At 45.7% G+C, this 20,660-nt stretch overlaps 1 protein-coding gene across 1 annotated transcript in view; it reads right to left on the reverse strand.

Moving 5' to 3' along the window:
• The window catches only part of arhgap18 (Rho GTPase activating protein 18), an 83,654-nt gene that overhangs the window by 15,488 nt on the left and 47,506 nt on the right, over positions 1–20,660 (reverse strand). The window contains exons 5-10 of the mRNA XM_033021249.1: positions 20,488–20,636; positions 14,749–14,914; positions 12,700–12,791; positions 11,735–11,812; positions 3,394–3,553; positions 48–130 (exon numbers count right to left, since the gene is read on the reverse strand). Coding sequence (XP_032877140.1) covers positions 48–130; positions 3,394–3,553; positions 11,735–11,812; positions 12,700–12,791; positions 14,749–14,914; positions 20,488–20,636 — 728 coding nt within the window. The remainder of the gene's footprint in view (positions 1–47; positions 131–3,393; positions 3,554–11,734; positions 11,813–12,699; positions 12,792–14,748; positions 14,915–20,487; positions 20,637–20,660) is intronic.

The following is a 20,660-nucleotide window of genomic DNA, read 5'->3' on the forward strand; positions in this document are numbered from 1 at the left end:
CAGTTTTTTAAAGAAAAAAATGAAAGCACGTGCAATGCAATCTGTACCTTCAGTGTGTCCCTATTCTGATCTGGGAGGAGAAGCACCAGCAAATTGAGAGCTTGCAGTTGAAGTTTTCTGCTTGTTAGATCTATGAATCAAATATTCACATTATATTATTAAAAATCATCACATTCAGTGTTTTCAAATCATATGAATGAAGGAGAAATATATCCGCCATGATGGTCAATTCCAAATACAGTGCAGGATTAAGCCATGAGATGCATGAAGCTCGAGTACTATCACTGGACAAACATCAGCCCAATTACTGTCAATGCAGAAACTATGGGAGGGTACAGTGGAGTTGGCCGTGTGGGTGTGGTGAGAGAATTGTAACAACTTTGGAGTCAAGGTAGTATTCTTTCTGCTTCCACTTGAAAGTTTTTAAATAAGTTTGAGTTGAACAAGGAAATTTGTGTTTTGTTTACATATTTAATTTTAAGACACCTTGAAGTATATTTGCAATGGGCATAGCTTCATGCCAAGAGTACGTGTCCATTTCCCAATAAGCGAGTTCGGTATTTCTAGAAGGGTCGAGATGGCCTGTTTCCGTGCTGTAATTGTTATTTCGAAAAATGCAAGGAATCGTGGGATTTGTCAAAGGTCATTCGAGAAACAAAAAAGCGAACGGAGGCGCCAGGTAGCGGGAGAGCGGAATGTAACAGCGAGAAAGGGGAAGATGCGAGTGGGAGACGGGGAGAGACTGGACCTGCGGAGAGATGGTGAAAGGTGGGGGAGAGAGAAGTGGGGGTGAAAGACGTGCGTGGGGAGACAAGAGAGAGATCTCAGTTAAACAGACAGCCTCTGGTAAAGCCACGGCTCATTGCTTCTAGGACAGTCGAGAAAATGTCCTCAATCGAGACAATGCAACTTCAGAACTCCCTCGTCTCGACCGCATGGCTTTATTCCGAAGCTAGTGAGCGTACGGAGAGGCAGCAATGAGATAAAAGTCATTGCAACTGGTCTCTTCTGCGGCACTGCATGTACGACTGAACTTCCAGCTCCTAGCGAACGTCAAAAAACGAATGATTGTAAAGATGTGTACCGCCCACAGATCAACAACAAGGCGGTTTCATGGTGATACAGTGATGCCATAGACTCTCTGTATAGATAACTCTTCCCCAGTCAGCTGGCTCCCGAGCAACTAGGAAACGCCACCTGGAGCCCACCAGCCTAGGGTTGGACAGACAGAAGAAGACCCACAAGGCTTTTGATTTGGAAAAGTTATTCTGAAGAGGTGGCGAGCGCTGGAGAGCAAGTGAGCGGCCTGCGGTAGCTGGTGCCTCTCCGCACGCCGCTGGAAGAACTGACACCTCTACTCCCCAGGTCGGGCGCTGCCTCCTCGATCCCGCTGCTCGGCGGCAGCCGGCTAGGATTCCAGAGCATCGCCGATGCCTCATATCGGCTCCTGATCCCTGCCGCATGTCCGGATAATGTGACCAACGTTGGCTGAGCTGAAGATGGTATCCAACCACTCTCACAAAACGCTGGTGTACGGCGAGGACGAGGACGGTAAGAACACTCAGTTCACTCAACGTAAACTTTAGGTCATTTTTTCCTTGTACCCGTGGAAATCCCCACTCCCATCAATCCCAACCACGGTGCAAAAGTCTAATGTGTAGGAAGTCTGAAGGAAGGTCTTCTATCCAGAGGTGCTGCCTGTCCCGCTGAGTTACTCCAGCATTTTGTGTCCATCTTCGGTACAAAAATGCAAGGTGCCTGAAACTATCCGAAACGGAACCCACCAAAAGCCCTTCAACAATAAGGTACTGTGAGGTTGTGGTTGAGAGTTTGGGAGGAATTGTAAGCAGCGAGGGGGAAGGTGAAAAACAAAGTGCTGGAGGATATCAAACGACAAGGACAAGGACAAAGGACCTTTATTGTCACATATACCAATTGGTGTAGTGAAATTTGAGTTGCTATTGCAGCACACCAATAAAATAAACACAACGTTATAGAATTTAACATTAAACGTAAAAACGTTTCCCCACTGTGAGGGAAGGCAGCAAAGTTCAGCCCGCTTCCTCTATGTTCACCCATGGTCGGGGCCTATTGAGGCCTCTACAGCAGCCCGATGTTTCAGGCCCTCTCGTCAGGATGATGGAATTCCGACGTCGGAAGAACAATCCGAAACAGCCGTTTGCTACCGGAGACCGCAGCTCCCGAAGTCCACAGGCTGCGCTGGTCGGAGCTCCATCACTGGCGATCTCGGCGAAAGATCTCAGTTAAATTCAGCGCCGCTGCGGCTGGAACCTCCGCAGACCACAGCTCCACGATGTTAAAGTCAGCAGTCCCAGCACTCCGGAGCTCCACACGCCGACCTAGGTTAGGCATCGCTCCGCTCCACGATGGTAGCACAGTGCAGCGCTGCCACTGAAGCTGTAGCTCGAAGCTCTGGGCAGTCTCCGGCAGGAAAGACTGCGCCAATCCAGGTGGTAGGCCGCGAGGAGGGGGCGAAGATGTGGCTTGGAGGCAGGACGCATCCTCGCCCAGGTAGGGACTGGAAAAAACGGTTTCCCCCTTCCCCCCCCCCCCCCCCCCCCCATATAATAAGACTAAAAGGCCTCCGGAACAAAACCTTTAACACACTAAAAATTAAAAAAGGGTAAAAAACAAACAGCTGCAGGCGAGGCTGCCACACTCTGGGTCAGGCGATACGTCTGTGAAGAGAGGACAGACTAAGTTTCAGATCGCAACCTTTCTTCAGATCAGGAAGCAGGTAACTTCAGCAGAGTGATGCCTTTGTAATTCCCCTAATGACAGAACACTAAAAACATTTCTGTAGGAAGGAACTGCAGATGCTGGTTGACACAGAAGTTAGACACAAAAAGCTGGAGTAACTCAGCCGCTGAGAATGTTTATCTCCAGTGACCTATGACTTGGGCATGCGCAATTGAAATACCAAACTCGTTTATTGGCTGCATTTTGCAGGAATTACAGAACCAGAGGGAGCTGCCTGCTGGCAAAGCAACAACTTATACTCTGATGGAAAGGAAATCAGGACACATTTTGAACACAATATATCGTCCCTGGTGTCCATGAAAGCATGATTCCTCCATTAGTGTGACATAGCAGTTCGGGCTATAGAACATTTGAATCTGAGACACCACACATCTTGAATTACTTTCTATTCACTAAAATATGTCATAAATTTGCATATTTTCCAGCTGATTTATATGTTTCCACATTTATGCTACATTCTTAATTCCAACAAATGGGTTATCAACTTAATACATTAAAAATACATTACATTAAAAATTTGGATAATTTATGGATACAGCATGCATAAACGATGAACTTGTTTGCCATTTTTATTATCATGAGTACATATAACAGAGAAGATTAATAACTTACTTTGTACAGCTAGGAATGCATCGAGGTACTCAAGAGTGACAAGAGGATGTGGCAGTTCTCTTACAAACAGCTTCAGTATACTTGCGGCATCATGTTGACGAACATTTTCCCAATTCAAGGTTCCTTCGTAGAACTTTGCTTCTAGCTCCTCACATAGACTCTTGAAACATATAGAGCAGGACATTCAATACAACACCTTAGCTCGCAACAGGTCCTGCATGCTCCCTTTTCACTGTGAGTTCACTCCCCCTCCATATATTATGTGTAAGAATCTTATGGGTAACATAGTTTCTTCATGTGTTTTTTTTAAATACTGTTGGTATATTATTAAAAAAATTATTGATGCATTAAATTGTTATCATAGAAACATAGACTTACACTGGTGACACTAAAGTAAAAGGCCTAAATCAAACTCAGGGTAGGAATCTGACAAGCAAAAGGCTGTGAAAGAAGCAAGCTCCTAAAATATAACACAAGCATCAAACTGGTGAGACTATAGCCCAGGGCCTGAATATAATTGATTTTCTTTTCACATTAGAAAATGAGCCTACTCATTTTCTCTGTATGATGGGGCCGAAAGGGGGAAATGCTTTAGAAATGTGTTCATAAACCCCTGACAAAATGGGGTTGTTGAAATTCAGCTTAACCGGGAGCAATGAGGAGGCAAGTTCTTCAAAGAATACCAAGGTATACAAATATTCCTGATCAGGCTCCACATGTCTGAATCCATTCTTTGCATCCAGGACACTGATTTTTTTTTTTTTTGTGGTACTAAAATATGGCAAAGCATCTTCTATCATCTCAGTAGGGGAGTAGATGATGTTCAAAGTTCCATGAAAATGTTCTTGGTTTGGATGGATTTGAGCCAAGCTGGATGCCTAGGGACAAGCACGGCTGTTGGGGTTACTAGTTTAGTTTAGTTTATTGTCACATGTACTGAAATACAATGAAAAGTTTTTGTTGTGTACTAACCAGTCAGCGGAAAAACAATACATGATTACAATCGAGTCACCCACAGTGTAGATACGTGATAAATGTGAATAACGTTTAGTGCAAGCTAAAGCCAGTAAATAGTCTGAGGTTCTCCAATGAGGTAGATCATAGTTTAGGACTGCTCTCTAGTTGTGGTAGGATGTTTCAGTTGCCTGATAACAGCTAACATTGCCTATTGCTGCCTTGACATTTGACAAATGCAGCTTTTCCTTTGAGGGTATTATAGTTTGTTTCAACTCTCTCACTGTACAAAAAAAAAAGATATTTTAACATCCAGTTTGTTCTGAGTTATCTGCCACAGTCTTCTCAATATACAGAGGCAGTGCTTGATTCCGTTCTCACTATTCTTGAGCCAGATACTTGCATGGAAATTAATTTTGTAATTCTATAAAATAAATTGGCATTTCTCAGCAAATGCACCTGTTATCTCATTGGGGGGGGGGGGGGGATCACACTTGGGGTTTTATATTCCAATTCAAATGTAAAATGTCAGTTTTATAAACTAATACTTGGATATATAGACACATAGACAATAGGTGCAGGGGTAGGCCTTTCGGCCCTTCGAGCCGGCACCGCCATTCAATGTGATCATCACTGATAATCCACAATCAGTATCCCGTTCCTGCCTTCTCCCAATACCCCTTGATTCCGCTAGCCCAAAGAGCTCGATCTAACTCTCTTTTGAATGCATCCAGTGAATCGGCCTCCACTGCCTTCTGAGGAAGAGAATTCCACAAATTTACAACTGTGTGTGAAAACGTTTTTCCTCATGTCAGTTCTAAATGGCCTACCCCTTATTCTTAAACTGTGGTCCCATGTTCTGGACTGCCCCAACATCGGGAACATGTTTGCTGCATCTACCCTGTCCAATCCCTTAATAATTTTATTTGTTGCCATAAGATATCCTCTCATCCTTCTAAATTCCTGTATATGCAAGCCCAGTCGCTCGATTTCATCATATGACAGTCCCGGGAATTAACATCGTGAACCTATGCTACACTCCCTCAATAGCAAGAATGTCCTTCCTCAAATTAGGAGACCAAAACTGCACACAATACTCTAGGTCTGGTCTCACCAAGGCCCTGTACAACTGTAGAAAGACCTCTTTGCTCCTATACTCAACTCCTCTCGTTATGAAGGCCGACATGCCATTAGCTTTCTTCACTGCATGGCGTACCTGCATGCTTACTTTCAGTGACTGAAACAAGCACACCCAGGTCTCATTGTACTTCCACTTTTTCCTAACCTGACACCATTCAGTTAATAATCTGCCTTCCTGTTCTTGCCACCAAAGTGGATAACCTCATATTTATCCACATTAAACTGCATCTGCCATGCATCTGCCCACTCACCCAACCTGTCCAAGACACCCTGCATTCCCATAGCATCCTCCTCACAGTTCTCACCGCCATCCAGCTTTGTGTCATCTGCAAATTTGCTAATGTTACTTTTAATTCCTTCATCTAAATCATTAATGTATATTGTAAATAGCTGCAGTCCCAGCACTGAGTCTTGCGGTACCCCACTAGTCACTGCCTGCTATTCTGAAAGGGATCCGTTAATCCCTACTCCTTGTTTCCTGTCTGCCAACCAATTTTTTATCCATATCAATACCCTACCCCCAATACTATGTGCTTGTGGTGCGTAGGTCTCGAAAGGAAAGAGAGGAGTCAGGTATTTCGTGAGGCACCTTTATTTGTGTTCCTCCCGGTTGTAGGGAAGTCCACACGAGAGAGAGAGATGGCACCCAATTCCCTGCCTTTAAACCCTCTGGTTAAGGGCCGCCTCCGGACTGAACCACTCCCATGCCGAGGGGTTCGACAGTTAGGATGGCACGACCCTTGGGAGGCGCCACAGGACCCTCCACCCCCCCCCCCCAGAACCCGAGGCACGACCCCGCCGGCCCGCGTGCGGAAGTCAGCCGCTCGTGGGGCTTGCGGAGGCATAGGTGGAGGGACCGGCGGGAGGACAGGTGGAGTGACAGGCGGAGGGAGCCGTGAAGGGGGGGGGGCCCTCGAGGCCGAGGCTGGTCAATGTCCAGGTGTGCCGGCTTCAACCGGTCGATCGACACGGCCTCCGGCCGGCCCCCCACGTCCAACACAAAGGTCGTCTGCCCGTGTTCCAGCACCCGGAACAGGCCCTCGTACGGCCTCTGGAGTGGCGTCCGGTGGGCATCACGGCGCAGGAAAACGTATGGGCAGTCCCGGACGAAATGTGGGCGAAATGTCCCATGGTGGGACGTCGGGTCGGGTGCGAGCCTGCCAACTCGCTCGCGAAGGTGCTTTAATGTGGATGCGGGCGTTCCCTGCTGCCCCGGCGCCAACGGCACAAACTCCCCGGGCACCGTGAGTGGCGACCCGTACACGAGCTCCGCCAATGATGAGGCCAAGTCCTCTTTGGGAGCGGTCCGGATGCCCAGCATGACCCACGGCAACCCGTCCATCCAGTCCGGGCCGGAGAGTCGTGCCTTCAGCGCTGCCTTCAGCTGCCGGTGGAACCTCTCCACCAGACCATTAGCTTGCGGGTGATAAGCCGTGGTGTGGTGTAGCCGCACCCCCAGCAAGCGAGCCATGGCCGACCACAGCTCGGAGGTGAACTGTGGCCCCCGGTCTGAGGAGATGTGCGCCGGCACCTCGAAGCGAGCAATCCAGTGCGCGGATAACGCACGAGCGCACGTAGCTGTTGAAGTGTCGGCCAACGGTATGGCCTCCAGCCTCCGCGTGAAGCGGTCCACCATCGTGAGAAGGTGGGTGATGCCCCGGGACGGTGGAAGAGGCCCCACAATGTCCACGTGGATATGGTCGAATCGCCAGTGAGGTAGACCGAACTCCTGGAGAGGCGCACGGACATGGCGCTGGATCTTTGCCGTCTGGCACGGAATGCAGGTGCGAGCCCAGTGGCCAACCTGCTTGCGCAGACCGTGCCACATGAAATGAGTGGCCACCAGTGCCGTTGTTGCCCGGATTGATGGGTGAGACAGTCCGTGGATAACCTCGAACACCCTCCGGCGCCAGGCAGCAGGGACAATGGGGCGCGGCTGACCGGACGATACATCGCACAGGATCGTCTCTCCTCCAGGACCGAGAGGGACATCCTCAAGGCAGAGGCCGGAGATGGCAGTGAGCTGTGCCTCTGCCAGGGCAGAATAGTCAATTCCGGGCGCCACCTCGAAAACGGCGTTGATAGCGGGGCGGGACAATGCGTCGGCCACCCGGTTCTCTTTCCCCTCGACATAGCAGATAGATGTAGTATATTCCGAAATGTAGGCCAATTGCTGCTGCTGTCGTGCAGACCAGGGGTCGGAAACATTCGCCAGGGCGAAAGTGAGCGGCTTGTGGTCCGTGTAGGCGGTGAACGGGCGGCCCTCCAGGAAGTAGCGGAAGTGGCGCACTGCCAGGTACAGAGCCAGGAGCTCGCGATCGAACGCGCTGTATTTGGTCTGCGCGCGGTTGAGGTGCCGGCTGAAGAAGGCCAGGGGCCGCTAACCTCCGTCCGTCAGTTACTCCAGCACAGCACCAACCGCCGACTCCGAGGCGTCCATCGTGAGAGCAGTCGGGGCATCTTCCCGCGGGTGCACCAGCAGTACGGCCCGAGCAAGGGCCTCCTTCGCGCCGCCAAATGCTGCCACTGCCTCGTAGGTCCACTCGACGTTCTTATGCTGCCCACCCGCCAGGAGTTGATACAACGGCCGCATAATGTGGGCCGCGGATGGCACGAAACGGTGGTAAAATGCCACCATGCTGACAAACTCCTGCAGGCCGCGCACCGTGCCTGGGCGGGGAAACCGACGGATGGCGTCGACCCTGTCCGGCAGGGGAACCGCGCCTTGCGAAGTCACGCGGTGGCCGAGGAAGTCGATCTCCGTTACCCCAAAACGGCACTTGGCGAGGTTAATAGCCAAACCATGCTCGCTGAGCCGCTGACAGAGCTGCCGGAGGTGGGCGCAATGCTCCTGCTGCGAGCGGCTGGCCACCAGGATGTCATCCAGGTAAACAAACACAAAATCGAGTTCGCGACACACCCCGTCCATTAGGCGTTGAATAGCCTGCGCAGCGTTCTTGAGGCCGAACGGCATCCGCGTGAACTCATAAAGTCCGAATGGCGTGATGATCGCCATCTTGGGTACATCATCCGGGTGGAGCGGGATCTGGTTATAACCCCGTACTAGATCCACTTTTGAAAATATTGTAGCCCCAGCCAAATGGGCGGTGAAGTCCTGGATGTGGGGTACGGGGTATCGATCCGCGGTTGTTGCAGCATTCAGCTGTCGGTAATCCCCGCAGGGTCGCCAGCCCCCGCTTGCCTTAGGGACCATGTGGAGTGGGGACGCCCATGGGCTGCTTGAAGGGCGGACGATCCCCAAGGACTCCATCGTGCGGAATTCCTGCCGTGCCAGACGCAGTTTATCCGGCGGCAGTCGGCGTGCTCGTGCGTCGATAGGTGGGTCGGTAGTTGGTATAAAATGTACCACTCCGTGACTGGGGGTCGATGACCAAAACTGTGGGGTCAGGATGTCCGGGAACGCGGCCAAGATCCGTGCGAAGCGGGAATCCACGGACAACAGGGGGCGTCCCACCGGCTGATCCAAACGTAACGTGATCGGCTCCATCTTAGCGGCGTTGACCAAGCGCTGACGCCTGACGTCCACCATGAGGGAATGCGCCCAGAGGAAGTCGGCCCCGTGCAATGGCTGGGAGATGTCAGCAATGGTGAACCGCCACGAGAAATGGCAGGAGCCGAACATGATCGGAACCATGCGCGCACCATACGTGCGGATGGGGCTGCCATTCGCCGCGGTGAGTACGGGCCTCCGCTTACCGGAACGAATGTCGGCCAGTGAAGGGGGCAGGACGCTGAGCTCTGCTCCAGTATCAACGAGGAAGCGGGTCCCGGAGCGCCGATCCCAGGCGAAGAGGCGGTTAATTTGGCCGGCCACCGCAGGGACTATTGGCAGCCGGCCCAGGCATTTCCCCGGGAACGTGCACGGCTGGCGGCATTGTCGTGCTGCATCGCCCCACCGCTGATGGTAATAGCACCAGTGCCTCATGTTGGTGGTACTTGGAGCTTGCCGGCTCCTGTTGGTGGCACTTGCAGCTTGCTGGCGCTGGACTGCAGGTGCAGTACCCGACACGGCCTCGGGGGGCGATCTTACGGGCCATCGGGCTGGAGTTGTCACTCCTTCCACAGCTCCCCCGCCCCACTGGAGGAAATCGGGAGCTGCCGGGGTGACGTCATCGGCTCGCCTGCCGACGGCCAGCGCATTGATATCATCAGGGCGCGTCGTCCTCAGTGCGTGCCCGTGGCTGCTGACGGCCAGCGCGTTGACGTCATCAGGGCATGCCATCCACAGCGCGTTGGCGCGCCTCCCGAGGGCCCTGATGTCGGTGAAGGAGACGTCCGTGAGCTGAAGACGGATGTAGGCCGGCAGCAGATGGAGGTAGGTGTACTCGAACATCAGGCACGGCGTGTGCCCATCCAGGAGAGCAACCATCCCCTTTAGGAGGCTAGATGGCCGTCGGTCGCCTAGGCCCTCCATATGAAGGAGCCTAGCAGCACGCTCCATCCTACTGAGTCCATAAATTTGGAGCAGGAGCTCCTTAAGGCCAAAATATTTATCGGTGGCCGGGGGGGCTGCGAGGAAGTCCGTGACCTCCTCGACCGTATCCTGGTCGAGGGCCCCCACCAGGTAATAGAAGCGGGTGGCATCGACTGTGATGCCCTGCAGGTTGAACTGGGCCTCCGCCTGCTGGAACCAGATGTGCGGCCGGGTGATCCAGAAGTTGGGCAATTTTACCGAGACTGCGTACAGAGACAGGGCCGGGCCAGCCTGTGAGGTGGTAGAGCTTTCTCTTCTCTCCATCATGACGACAATGGAGCGTCGGGGTCACCAATGTGGTGCGTAGGTCTCGAAAGAAAAGAGAGGAGTTAGGTATTTCGTGAGGCACCTTTATTTGTGTTCCTCCCGGTTGTAGGGTAGTCCACACGAGAGAGAGATGGCACCCAAATCCCTGCCTTTAAACCCTCTGGTTAAGGGCCGCCTCCGGACTGAACCTCTCCCGTGCCGAGGGGTTTGACAGTTAGGATGGCACGACCCTTGGGAGACGCCACATGCTCTAATTTTGCCCACTAATCTCCTTATCAAACGCTTTCTGAAAATCCAGGTACACTACACCCACTGGCTCTCCCTTGTCCATTTTACTTGTTACATCATCAAAAAATTCTAGAAGATTAGTCAAGCATGATTTTCCCTTCGTAAATCCATGCTCACTTGGACTGATCCTGTTACTGCTATCTAAATGCGCCGCTATTACATCTTTAATAAACGACTCCAGCATCTTCCCCACTACCGATGTGAGGCTAACTGGTCTATAATTCCCTGCTTTCTCTCTCCCTCCTTTCTTGAAAAGTGGGATAACATTAGCTACCCTCCAATCCACAGGAACTGATCCAGAATCTATAGAACATTAGAAAATGATCACCAATGCGTCCACGATTTCTAGAGCCACCTCCTTAGGCACCCTGGGATGCAGACCATCAGGCCCTGGGGATTTATCAGCCTTCAGTCCTATCAGTCCACCCAACATCATTTCCTGACTAATGTGAATTTCCTTCAGTTCCTCTGACACCATAGGCCCTCTGTCCCATAATACATCTGGGAGATTGTTTATGTCTTCCTTAGTGAAGACAGAACCAAAGTACCTGTTCAACTCTTCTACCATTTCTTTGTTCCCCATAATAAATTCACCTGTTTCTGTGTTCAAGGGACCCACATTTGTCTTAACTATTTTTTTCCTCTTCACATACCTAAAGAAGCTTTTACTATCCTCCTTTATATTCTTGGCTAGCTTACCTTCATACTTCATCTTTTCTCCTGTATTGCCTTTTTAGTTATCTTCTGTTGCTCTTTAAAAGTCTCCCAATCCTCTGGCTTCCCGCTCATCTATGTTATACATCTTCTCTTTTATTTTTATACTGACCTCAACTTCCCTTATCAGCCATGGTTGCCTCTTACTCCCCTTAGAATCTTTCTTCCTCTTTGGAATGAAATGATCCTGCATCTTCTGGATTATTCCCTTCTGACATCATGTCTCATAAATCTGCCTTTTCCATCTGCTAAGATATTGAAACTAATCAGTCAGTTAAACCATCAACAATAGTTCATTAAACAGTTCACAAAGCCAGCTTACAGTTGTATAGTTGCTTTCTTTTCAACAGTCTCCTGCTGAAACTCTGTAACACAACAGTACAGTGCAACAGTAGAGACAGTTGACCACATGAAATCATTTTTTATAGGGGCGACTAGGCTGAGGTACAATTATTGTCCTCAGACCATTATTACATAATGTACCTTAATTCTCATTGCAAGTCCAGGGATTCGTAGAATTCCTTCTGTGTTTAACCCTTCTTCCTCGATGTGGGAAATGAGCTGCAAAAGTATTTTATTTTATTTTATTAACAATGCTTAATAAATTGCCAACCAAAAAGAGACCGCTAATGCTGGAATATCGATAAAAAACTAACTTTAGGAGGAACTCGGACGGCATCTGTGGAGGGAAATGCACAGCTGATGATTCGGGTTGGAACTTTTCTTCAGACTGATGAACTAGACTGGAGAAAGCTGGACGAGAGGTGAGGGGAAGAGTTGAGGCAAAAGTATTATTATGTGGATCCAAGTAAGGAGGAGTTGATGATCAACTCCTGAGTCAAGTTGTGGAAAGAAGGTGGAGATAGTAACCAAGGTAAGAGGTGATAAAGTGAAGAAGCCAAAAGATAGAAACATTAGTCTAGTCTCTATATTATGTACACAAAGTGCTTCAAAGAAAAGATGCACGGAACAATATTAGATACAAGAGGAAATGAGAAAGGGAGACAAATTGGACTTTTTTCTCTTAGAAAACAAAAAGTTGAATGGATGACTTGATTGGGGCTTTAAGATTATTTGATTTGATGTAAATAATTGTAGAGAAATTGTTGCACGTCCGGAGGCCGTAAGTATCGAGAAATTGGATGAGCATTGAAGGAGACAGGAGGGTGGGGTGAGGGAAATTAGGAGGAAACATGTGGGCTGGCATAGATAACTAAAATGTTTCTGTACTGGACATACTATGTAATTAATTATCATCAAACTCTCTGTGACTGCGATACCACATTAAAACCCGGTCTTTCATTTCTACTGTAGTGCTACTGATTCGATTTCTGGATTGTACAAAATAAGCTGTTTAACAAAGTACTAAATCAAAATGAGTCATCAAATTGTCAAAGTGTTCAGTATTTTGAACTTTAAACTCAAGATAGATTGAATCCTGTACTTACTTTCTGAATTATAAGTGGAACCTTGGTTCCAGGTATTTTTTTGTGGTCCTGTTCCAATAGTAATGAAAGTGGAACACCAAACAATCCAGTTTCTGAAAATAAACATTGAAAATTCAACATTCACTGAACCTTGAAGCACACAGTGGTGTGCAACTATAGAAATATGCCACTATGACTGGTTTATTTTGATGACAGATCATAATAAAACATTGATTCTACCCTTTTAAACAAATAGGGAAGCAAGACTTTAATACCTGAAATAAAGCTTAATATATTCTAATTATTTTCTGTGAATTTTTTTAACCCAAAATGAGAGAGAAAGAGAAAGATTGGCTTTGAATGAGCAGGAAGAGAACAGGATGATGATTAGTTGTTGATCTTTTCCAATGTTCCTGCATACAGTATCCCCGAGTGGTTGTCCTTCTGGAAGAAATGATCAATGACCAACCCAGAATGTCTGGATAGAAGTCCTAATGGGGCTTCTGAGTGGATATTATGCATATTTTCCTGATCATTTGTCAAATGGATATGTTTGATTTTGCAAATTTTGATTTACTTGTATCTACCGCTTGCTGCCCACTGAATATTTTTGGGAACACAGACCAAAAATAATTTTAATTGTACTAAAATTGGAAAATAATAAACATATCTCATAAAATTATTATGTTTGGGTTACTGCTGGACTGAAGATGAGAAATTGCTCATTCTGATACTGAATATAAAGATTTACTCATAGATTCATTGAATATTGACAACACAAAATGAAGCAATTTGGCTCAACCTGTCAAACAAAAGAGTTCTCCTCACTAGTTCTATCTTCCAGCCCTTTATGGCCCAGCAGATCATGGTCCTGCAAATACACATCAGAGTAATGTTGAAATGTAATGAGGGTTTCTGAAAATGCAAGGAACTGCAGATGCTGGTTTACATAAAAAGACACAAAGTACTAGAGTAATTCAGTGGGTCAGGCAGCATCTCTGGAGGTCAGGATCCTTCTTCAGACTTTGCTCTGACCTCTGGCAAACTTCTGCCTTTACCAACAGATCAAGCAACAAGATCCAGATCCTTACCAACCTATGGGTGAAAACCTCTTTCCTCATCTCCCCTCTAATCCCAACAACAACTACTGTTGTATTTGTCCCATATTTTGACCATTCAGCTAAGAGAAATAAGATGTTTCTATTTACTCTAAACCATCCTCATTAGCTTCTTCTGTTGCAAAGAAAACACCAAGTTTATCCAATCTTTCAACATTGATATAATTTTCCTCATAAATCTTCTGTGCACCTCCTCCAGTACAATTACGTCCTTTCTGTAATGTACGGATCAGTACTCAAGCACTAGTTAACAAAATCATATACATGTATAGTCCACGCATTCCCTTCCTGCTCTATCATTTGAGGCTTTGACTGACATAGGAAAGAATCCTGCATTGTATTTTAACTCCACTTTTGACCTGTCTATTTTCTTCTAATAATTTGTGGATGTCCAGTTAAAAGTCTTTTTGTTCCTTCACAGTACTCAATATCCTATTATATTATATACTTGCTTGCTTTTGTGCATCATCAAAAATGTATTGATTGTTTCATGATCACCATTACAAATGCTAACTTCATATTCCCGTATTTTAGTGAAGAAATATTACATTTTCCCATCATTATAATGTGATTTGAACTCATGCCTCCAGGTAACTAGTCCCAGTCCATTTATCAATGCAGATTTTATCCATGGTCAATTTTTACCTTTATCAGAAAAATCTAATTTTGCATTGTTGCAGGAAATACTGGACAAGAAACATTATTTTCCTTACTAACTTATCCGCACATATAGTTAGAATACATTTCAATGGATCAGTGTATAAGATATTCATATTTGATTTGACAAATGCTAGTCTAACCTATTGTAAAATAATGAAATAAAATATAGTTTTATTGCATTATTTTATGGTAGGTTAAACTAACATTTGTCAAATCAAATATGGATATCTTATACACTGATCCACCAAAATACAAAATCATTGTTTGAAATTTGAATACACATTTTCATTACCTTTAATTTTAACTTTTATTGCTTTATGATGTTTGAAATCTATACCAAGTGTGTCAAAAAGTGCAGCCATTTCGATCAGAGCCAATGAGCGCACTTTCTTCATGTCTTGAGGTGCAAGGGCTCCCGCTTTTGTTGTTCCTGTTTTATCCTTTGGGAGCTGATAGTTCTTATAAAAGAAAAGTACAGTCACAGTCTCAGGACTTCCAAAAGATCTTCGTAGACAATTAAATATTATTCTTAAGTAACAGTCGGATTGTATGGAAAATTCTACTATTTCTATGCAGCAAAGTCCCCAAAGTGATTGGAATTACTTAAATCATCCTTTTTTTGGATGGAATTCCTGAATGGATAAATGTTTATCCATATTGTGGGTGAACTCCCTAGTCCCTGAATAGTGTTGGAGTTCTTTTTATACTTACAGGACAACAACCCTGATATAGGATTTTGCTTATTTGAAAAGTGAAAGACTGAAATGCATTGTGTGATTATTAGGTATGTTTAGTTTAGAGATACAGCATGGAAACAGGCCTTTCGGCCCACCGTGTCCACACTGATCATTGATCGCACATTCTATATTAATCCACATTCTCATCCACTCCCTGCACATTAGGAGCAATTTACAGATGCCAATTCTTTGGAATGTGGGAGGAAACAGGAGCGCACGGAGGAAATCCACGCGATCACAGGGAGAATGTTCAAACTCCAAAGAGACAGCACCCGAGGTCAGGATCAACCCAGGTGTTTGGCGGTGTGAGGCAGTAGCTCTACCAGCTGCACCACTGTGCCACCCTTATATGAAGAGTACACATATATAAAAGAATAGAATCAACTCAGCAAACTGACCAGGGTAGAATTTTCAACGGATTTTCAGGGAAGAACAAATGAAATGTCTTTAAAAACAATGAAGGTTGACAAAAATGCTGGAGAAACTCAGCAGGTGAGGCAGCATCTATGGAGAGAATGAATAGGATACATTTCGGGTCAAGACCCTTCTTCAGACTAATGTTTGGGGGGTGGGGTGTGGGAAAAAGAAAGCAAGAGGCGGAGAAAGTAGGCTTATGGGAGGGAGTCTAAAGCTTGGAGACTTCAGGGCCCGGTGCTGAGCCTAGGACTCAGGTAAGGCGACGGCTGCAGCCTGCTGGTGGGCGGTGGAGTGGCGAGGGTAATTAGTCACTGGTGGAGGCCCGTGGGGAGTGGGGTCCGTGTAAATGGGCGAAGCGTCGAAAGTCCCGGTCAGCGGATGGCCGGGGAGGCAGCGAGGGTCGGCAGTCCTGGGGAGGAGCAGCAACTCTTTAAAAACAACTGTAAGTTTAGATTGGAGAGACTGGATCTATTTCTCATTAAAGTAAAAATAATTCAATGGAGATGTACAACATAAAGATGAGTAAATCAAGAGAAAATTGTTATCTATATTAAGAATTTGGATTAAGAATGTACAAGGCATGTTTGCAGATGGCACTAAAATGGATGGTAAGGTAGGCAGTGAAGATGGTTATGAAAAATTACATCTGGATCTTGATCAGTGGGCAAATGGGATGAGCAATGGCTCATTAATTCAGATATGTGCGAGTTGTTAGAATTTGGGAAGTCAAACCAGGGCAGCACCTTCTCAATCAATGATGAGGCCCTAAGATGTGTTACAACGGTGAGGGATCGAGGGCTACAAGTACACAGTTCCCTAAGAGTAGTTTGGATAGAGGAGGTGGTGAAGAAAGTTTTTGGCATGTTGACCTTATCAGACAGGGAATTGAATATGGAAGTTTGGATATTATGTTACAGTTGAACAAGACACTCGTGAGGCCACACTTGGGAGTATCGTGTTCAGTTTTGGTCATCCTGCTGTAGGAAAGATGCAATTAAGAACACAGAAAAGTACAGCACAGAGTAGAGCAAAATAACAGAGCGTTCAGCCCACAACGTCTGTGCCACACATGATGCCAAGGTAAACTAATCTCATATGCCTGCACACAATCTCAATCCCCCCATATCCATGTGCCTATCTAAAAGCCTCAAATGACACTATCAAATTTGCCTCTATCCATGGCAGTGCATTCCAGCCCCCACCACCCTTTGTCTACAAAAAAAACTTGCCCCACATACCTTCTTTAAACTTTGCCCCTTTCACCTTAAACCTCGGCCCTCTAGTCTTTGACATTTCCACCCTGGGGAGAAAGGTTTTGACTCTCTACACAATCCATGCTTCTCATAATTTTAAATACTTTTTTCAAGTATCCCCTCAACCTCTGTGTTCAAAAGGAAACAATCCATCTGTCCAGCCTCTCTTTATAGCTGATGCCCTCTAATCTAAGAGTATTTTGCCCAGTTTGGGGGAATCAAAAACAGAGGTCATCGGTTGAAGGTGAGAGAGGCAATTTTTTAAATAGGAACTTGAGGGGCAACTTTTTCACTCAGAGGATGGTGGTTATATGGAACAAGCTGGCAGATAGCTACATGAGGCAGGTGTTATAACAATATTTAAAAGAAAATTGGACAGGTACATGTATAGGATATCAAATGTGGGCAAATGGAACCGGCTTAATGAGGCGTCTAGGTTGGCATGAATGAGTTGGGCCGAAGGACCTGTTTCCGTACAGCACGATACTGTGTTTAACTACTCAGCAGGTCACTCAGCACCTGTGGAAAGAGAAAGTGTTTCAGATTTGAAACTCTTCATCAGACCTTTAAACCTGATGCGTTAACTCTGTTTCTCTTCAATTACATTGTCCAACTTGGTGGATCTTTCCAGAAGGTTGTGTTTTATTTCATATTTCCGGAAACAGTTTTTAAAAACAATGTTTTACTGTAGCTCACCATGTTCTCACAACTGTCAAGAACATCAGGCATAAATGCTTTATTACTGCTAATTGGCTGGGTGTATGCGTAAATTGTCCCTAGTGTGTGTAAGAGTGTTAATATGCGGAGATCGCTGGTCGGCGCAGACTCGGTGGGCCGAAGGGCCTGTTTCCGTGTTGTATCTTTAAACTAAACTAGGAATAATAGAACTTATTTTGCGTTTGGCATGTAGTGAATTTATTGTTGTGTGGCGTTTTCATTTAGTTCTCCTTTTCTATCAGTTTTTCCACCTCTATTTTATTTCCCCTGAAGGCATAAAGGCATTTTAAATAATTTCAACATTTTTTGCTCCAACCAAAAGTATTTGACTCCAGGTTAATGAACAGGTCTATTAGCATTAGTTATCCTTGTCTTTGGTACCTTGTCTTATTGTTCTTGTCTACCCTGTCCTTAATCAATGCTCATACATTCTACTATTTGGGCTGGATAACACTATTTAAGGCAGAGGCAATGATGGCTGACTTATAAGGGTAGGCAATGGTTGCAACTCCCAAAATACTTTTTCACTTGCTGATGTCATTAATGCAGTAGAACAACTTCCAAAACCATGTACATGACAGATAATCAACTAACAAAATATAGAACATGAACAGTACATAGTGTGCTGCACAGTGGTACCCAGCGGTAGAGTTGCTGCCTTGCATCGACAGAGACTCAGGCTCGATTCTGACTACGGTGTTATCTGTATGGAATTTGTACGTTCTCCCTGTGACTGTGTGGGTTTTTATCAGGGTGTCTGGTTTCCTCCCACACTTCAAAAACGTACAGGTTTGTAGGTTAATTGGCTTTGGTAAAAAAACTGTAAATTGTCCCTAATGTGTAGGATAGTGCTAGTGCGGTGATCACTGTTCGGTGCAGACTCGGTGGGCCAAAGGGCCTGTAAGATCTCTAAAATCTAAGGTACAGCGCAGGAACAGGTCCTTCAGTCAAGAATATCTGTGCTGAACTTGCTGTCCAAGTTAATCTCATCTGCCTAAACATGATTCATATCCCTCCATTCCTTGTATACCCATGCGCCTATCCAGAGCCTCTGAAACACCATTAATGTATCTGCTTCTACCACTACCCCTGGCATCACTATCCAGCAATCCACCAATCTCTGGGTTTAAAAACAAACTTTCATATGACCCAAAACTTGCACCACACATCTCTTTTAAACTTTCTCCCTCTGATCTTAAAGCCCTCTAGACTTTGACATTTCCACTCTGGTTAAAAGGTTCTGCCTGTCTAACCTATCTATGTCTCTCAATTTTTTATTCATCTCTCAGGTCTTCCCGGTCTCCAATGTTCCAGCGGAAACAATTCAAGTTTTCCCAATCTCTTCTTATGGCTAATTCCTTCTAATCCAGGCAGCATTCTAGTAAACCTCTTCTGCAGCCATCCAAAACTTCCACATCCTTCTTGAAATTAGACTTCCAGACTGCACACAATACTCCAAATCCAGTCTAATCAAAGTTTTATCAAGCTGCACCATGACTTCCAGACTCTTGCATTCAAGGCCTTGACCGATGAAGGCAAGCACATCATATGCCTCTTTACCACCCCATCAATTTGTGTGACCACTTTCAGTTATGAACTTGGACCTAAGATCTTTATGTGCATCAATATTGTTAAGGTTTTTGCTGCTGTATTCTTTGACAGCCTTTGATGATTTATAAATGGGGAAGTCACACTTACTAAATCAAGTTGATTTTTTTAGGATAAATATAGAAGAGTAGACAAGGATAACACATGGAAGTGGTTCATTTGGACTTAGAGTGCTTTTAATAAGTTCTCATGTAAGAGGTTAGGTTGTAATATGAATGCACATGGGATTCAGAATAAGATAGTGGTATGAATTCACAATTGGTTAACATACAGGAAACAAAGGTGGCATAGGGTGACGTGGATGTCAGCTACTTTCAATACATATTAATGATATATTAATGAGGTGGTTAAGGGAGGGGAGAGAGTGAGAACTATGAGGTGGATGCAGTGAAGCTCCAGTGTGATTTTGACAAAACCGAGGGAGTGAATGATGGCAAATGCTGTTTAATGTAGATACATTTGAGGATGTCCACATTGTTCTGCAATCAGTGAAACTGATTATAATCTGAATGGTTATTAACTAGGAAAAGGGAAGGTAATGATACCTGGATGGATTTGTACAGCTGTCATTGAGACCAAGCACTAAGCCGCAGCTTGCCATTAGGGAGGCAAATGGTATGTTCACGTTAATTGCAAAAGTGTTTGAGAACAGGAGAAAGGACGCCGTGTTACATCTGCAGGGGACCTTGGTGAGATCCCATCAGGAGGGTTGTGTGTAGAATTGGTTTCCTTCTCTGCACAAGGACGTTCTTGCTATGGAATGCGGGTAACACCGATTTACCAGACTGTTTCCTGGAAGGGCAGGATTCATGAATGCCGAGAGAATGGGTAGGTTAAGCCTCATTTCAGTTTGGATGAATGAGAATCTCTTAGAAAACTTGAAATTCTAGCAGGGTCTGATAGATTAGATATAGGGTGGATGTTCCTAATTATTGGAGAAACCAGAATTGTGGGTCCTATCCTCAGGATACAGGTAACATAGATTGGAAATTTGTTTCCCCCCACCTCCCCCTTCCAGATAAATATCTGTTATTCCCCACCACTAAGGAGTGACGGAAGCATGTTCCAAAAATAATGTTCTGAAGGGAATTTGATATATAGTTGAAGGGAAAAATAGTCTAGCAGGTTACGGGAGAGAGCAGTAATGTAAAACTGAAAAACAAAAGAATGCAGATGTTGGTTAAAGACTCATAAAGAATATTCAGCCTGATTTGTAGAGTATTTCATTAGTATTTTGGACAATGTAATTGTGCATTGCCGAACAGTCCCTGTTCAGTACTATTCTTTGACATTACTTACAGGTAGGGATCCATCATCCTCGCCCTTGAGCTGTATGGTGTTTAATTTTTCCTTCATATTTGCAGCCTGTTCAGAGTATGATATTTCTAGATTTATATCGGCTGTGTGTTGAGTGCCTGCATCCTTTGTTTTCAGGCTAATCAGTTGATCTGGAAAGAAAAGAGCAGCATATA

Source organism: Amblyraja radiata, chromosome 5 (genome assembly GCF_010909765.2).
Source record: "Amblyraja radiata isolate CabotCenter1 chromosome 5, sAmbRad1.1.pri, whole genome shotgun sequence".
NCBI classification, from domain to species: domain Eukaryota; kingdom Metazoa; phylum Chordata; class Chondrichthyes; order Rajiformes; family Rajidae; genus Amblyraja; species Amblyraja radiata.